Genomic DNA, 4118 nt, shown 5'->3' on the forward strand with positions numbered 1-4118 from the left:
TTCATCAGGCGGCGCATTAAAACAAAATCAAAGAAAGAAGAAAAAAATCCAAAAAAGCACGTTTGTAAAAAAAAAATCTGTACCCTACAGCGTAAACTTCCGCTGTTTCGAATACTTTGTTTTACACATTTCAAACTAAAATAATTTAGATTCTCCTTTATGCGAAACATGCTAAATTTAGTGCATCCTTGTCCTTCAAAACGTATAATAGTGTGTACAACTGACGATAAATCTTTCTTCCCAAGGCGATGAGGACGATATCTCCCTCCCATGACTAGAATATATAAATATATACTTATATATCACCAGGTTATCAGTTTCGCTTTCCAAAAAGGTCATGGCCACTGGGAGACGTCACCTACAAAGTTTCCCTTGGTGCAGCAATACTTAAACACTAAAAACAAAAAAAGTCTCAAAAGAAAGCCTGAAAAAAAAAAAAAATACAGGGAGAAACGAGCAGACAAAGCATTATGTGCCTGAACTCCGCTCTGTTAGTTCATTAGGAATCATGTGCTTTGATATTATCGAGATTATTAACGGTTATTTCACAAATGTGTAGCTGGAAATTTGCTAGTAGCAAAATCAAAAAAACACTTAAAGAACTCCAAGTAAAACTAATAATTTAGGTTTGGATGGAGGTTAATTGGTTAACCTTTTATGTACAGACAAGCTAGACAAAATGAGCATCTCACAACCAAACCAGTGCAGGTCACCATGCACAGATCGGTTATGAGATTTGTTCAGAAGAGGCGAGCACAAGACCTTACCACAGATGCCAATTAAAACGGTTTGAAGAAAAAAGATCCAAAATGTAGAAACAATAAGGACTTGGCCCTAGTGCCCAGATTTGTGGAGTCCTGAGTTAAACTTGCCTATAGCTGTGAAGATCTGCCAATGTTAGGTTCTCTTCAATTCCCTTCCCTGGCTGGGTTACTAACTGGCCTTGTCAGTATGGCCTATTGACCCTGAATAAGGCCAAGGCATGACTGACTTGCGCAGGCTGTGTATTATATATAAATATATATACACACAGCCCCAGTTAGATAACTGCAAGAGTATTTCACTGTTGTGGGGATTCCAGAAGTCCATTTGTATATAGAGGTTTTTCAACACTCCTCAACCAAATTCTAAATTAACAGTTTTGTGGTGCTCTTGTTCATGCATTTTTTGTCTCTTTAGTAAATAACTTGCTTGCATTAATGTTACCTACTGCGACCAAATTACGGGACCCTTTAGCATTGGCGCTTGTGGGTAGGGAGTCCTGTAGGTCGTGTCTTTTGATATGACACCCACTTGGCGTAAAGAGTAAAAACACAACTTTGACTATGCATCTGAATGCCACAAGGTATTATATTGGCATTTTTTTTTTTTTTAAATGAGAACCTGAAAAAAGCCAGAAGCGGTTACAGATGTCCATAACGACCCACTCTTATCCAGCGACTCATTCGGTGATAACGCAGGTGGGGTATGATCACTAAGGTGTGATATTTAGTTCTTACTCTTCCCAGTGTTTTTACTGGGGGGACTTAACGGGACTTCCGGGTTCTTTATTCCCACGTTTTCCAATAGCCAGAGGAGGAGGCGGCGACCTGCGACCTGACAGTCTCCTCTGGTCTTTGGGTCGTCCTGTGCTAGACTTTGCCGGAGGAGTGTCTCTGGTTTTCTCTATGGAAGGGTCTGTCACCTTCCCTTCAGCTTTTACACAAACAGCCACATTCTTCTGTTCTTTAGAAGGCTGCAAGGCTGGGCCATCCTTGCTTGTTCTCTGGCAGATTTCGGCGTAGCTAGGTTTTCTCAGCTCCTATTAAAACAAAAGCCGTACACTTAGCATCAATCATACTCAGATTTATGCTGTGGCGTCAGATTAATGATGCAGCATGAATACTTACTGTAGCAGCTCCGTTGACTTGAACAGATTTACTAGCAGTGCTAAGGGTAGTGGAAATCCTTTCAATAGTTGGAGACTCTCGCTGCTGTATATCCGCTATCTTGGAGTCACTGCATTTAAAATAGAGATGTATTTTAGCCATAACGAATGTTAAAAAATAAAAAACATGTTCTTACCATAAAATCCATTTCTTGGAGCCCATTGAAGGAAGCAACTTTGAAGAATTGTGAGACGTAGGGTTATGCTGCTGCCTTCAGGAGAAATAGACCTCAGGCCAAAAATTTTAATCCTGCCACTTTAAGATCCTAACCCTTCATACCTGCCAGTTGTAGCAAGCAGTACAAAAAGGAAATGAAGGGAGGATGCTGTGACCCTCATTGGACACCAAGAAAAGGATTTTACGGTAAGAACAAAATCCTCTTTTCTTCATCGTCCATTAGCTCTAAAGAATTCGGAGTTGAAGGGCCGTCCAAAAGCAGTCCAAACAGAGGGGCTGGCACCATAACTAGAAGCAGCTTAACAAAAAAAATGAACTGTCAGACAAATACTCAAAAACAGCCGCCTGAAGAACTTTTCTGTCAAAACTAGCTTTAAAGGCGGAAGAAATATCAACTCAATAAAACTTTTTTTTTTAAATGTCATCAGAAGACTATGTAGCAGAATCTACAAGAAAGACTTTCAGAAACGCAACATACAAGCAATGAAGATAAATTTTCTTAGGGTGAACAGGAGTTGGACAAAGCGAAAGTAAAACAATGTCTTCATTTAAAAGGAAGGCGGAAACCACCTTGGGGAAAAAAAGGAAACCTGCGGCCTTAAAACCGCCTTGGGCCTATGAAGAGCCAAACAGGGTTCTCTACAAGTCAAAGCAGACAACTCATCTAATAGAACTGCTTGAAGGTGGATACCATTACACCCAGAACTCACATGTATGATTACATAAAGGGTAGTTGATGAGAATGAAGCAAACAAATGTAACTCTCCAACTTGGTTGAATTGCCCTGAAGAAAAAGCTTGGCCAGGGATGCATCAAAAAGGAAGACCCAAGTACTCCAGGCGGTGCCATGGAATAAGTGACGATTTCTAGAGGTTTAAAATTATTCAGAATTCTTGTAAGGTTCTCAGTGCTGTGGACATAATGGTTTCCAAAGTCAAAGACCATTCATGAAATAATCGTCTAAGTATCTAAAAACTGCAATGCCCATTTTGGTGAAGACCCAGAATCGTGGCAAGGACCTTGATGAAAACCCTTGGAGTCAAGGCCACACATCGATAATAGAGTTAGTCTATGACAAAGCAAAGAAAACCTTGATGACTCAGAAAGATAGGAATATGCATCCGTGATGTTGATGGAAACCAAGAAATGTTCTAGACAAAGGGAGATAACTGAGTGCGGCAGGTGGGAGGGGTTATGATCTTAATGTGGCAGGCTTTACATTTTTTTGCCTAGCGTCAATGTCTCATGAAGGCAGCTGCATAACCTTACATCTCACATTTCTTCAGAGCGGTGTTCCTCAATGGACCATAGAAGAAAAAAAAAAAGTCAGATGTGCAGGCCATTTAAGAACATTAACCCCTCGTGACTGACGACGTACAGTGTAAGTCGCCAGCATCGGGGCAGTTGCGCTAATATTGCGCAACATAAAAATTTTCAACTACCACCATTTTATTCTATAGGGTCTTGGCATTCAGAAAATATATAATGTTGGGGGGTTTTACATCATTTTCAGGCCTAAAATGTGGAATATAACATGGGTGCAAAAATTGAAAAAAAGGGCCTCAGTCATGAAGGGGTTAAAGATTACCGAGCAAACTATAATGTATGCCAAGTCTCTTATGATGTATACATATAAAGTAGGCGTGCTTAAAATGTGTCATTTGTGTGTCATCTTTTGGCTGGATCTTTCAGGCTGTTGCCTAAGTTCATTACTACTTAGGTTTGCCTTTAGGGTGGGGGCATGTAGTATTGTAGTTTATCAGCTGGCAGGGCTATAAGTACCCAAATAAAATCTCAGTCACTTGTCATAACAAAAGCATTTAGGAAACCAGGTTTTTGTTCCATCATACACAATTTAACTTGAGTTCCGTCACAAAGTAGTTATGTTTTCATACCCAAGTACCAGAAAACACTCAGCCAGTGTTCCTGCTACACTTTTCTCATGTGTTACAAGTAAAGAAATCTGGGGGAAATTATTCTTAACCCTTGCAGTGTGGGGTAGCGCGCGCCCCC

The 4118-nt window shown here is 40.3% G+C and overlaps 1 protein-coding gene across 1 annotated transcript in view; it reads right to left on the minus strand.

The window, feature by feature from the left end:
* Positions 1 to 1174: 1174 nt before the first annotated feature.
* LARP4B (La ribonucleoprotein domain family member 4B) overlaps positions 1175 to 4118 on the minus strand; it is a 74505-nt gene continuing 71561 nt past the window's right edge. Inside the window, exons 18-19 of the mRNA XM_018554187.1 lie at positions 1890 to 1998; positions 1175 to 1801 (exon numbers count right to left, since the gene is read on the minus strand). Coding sequence (XP_018409689.1) covers positions 1514 to 1801; positions 1890 to 1998 — 397 coding nt within the window. The 3' untranslated portion in view covers positions 1175 to 1513. The remainder of the gene's footprint in view (positions 1802 to 1889; positions 1999 to 4118) is intronic.

The sequence above is a fragment of the Nanorana parkeri genome, unplaced genomic scaffold (genome assembly GCF_000935625.1).
Source record: "Nanorana parkeri isolate BGI_ZX_2015 unplaced genomic scaffold, ASM93562v1 scaffold145, whole genome shotgun sequence".
Lineage (NCBI taxonomy): Eukaryota > Metazoa > Chordata > Amphibia > Anura > Dicroglossidae > Nanorana > Nanorana parkeri.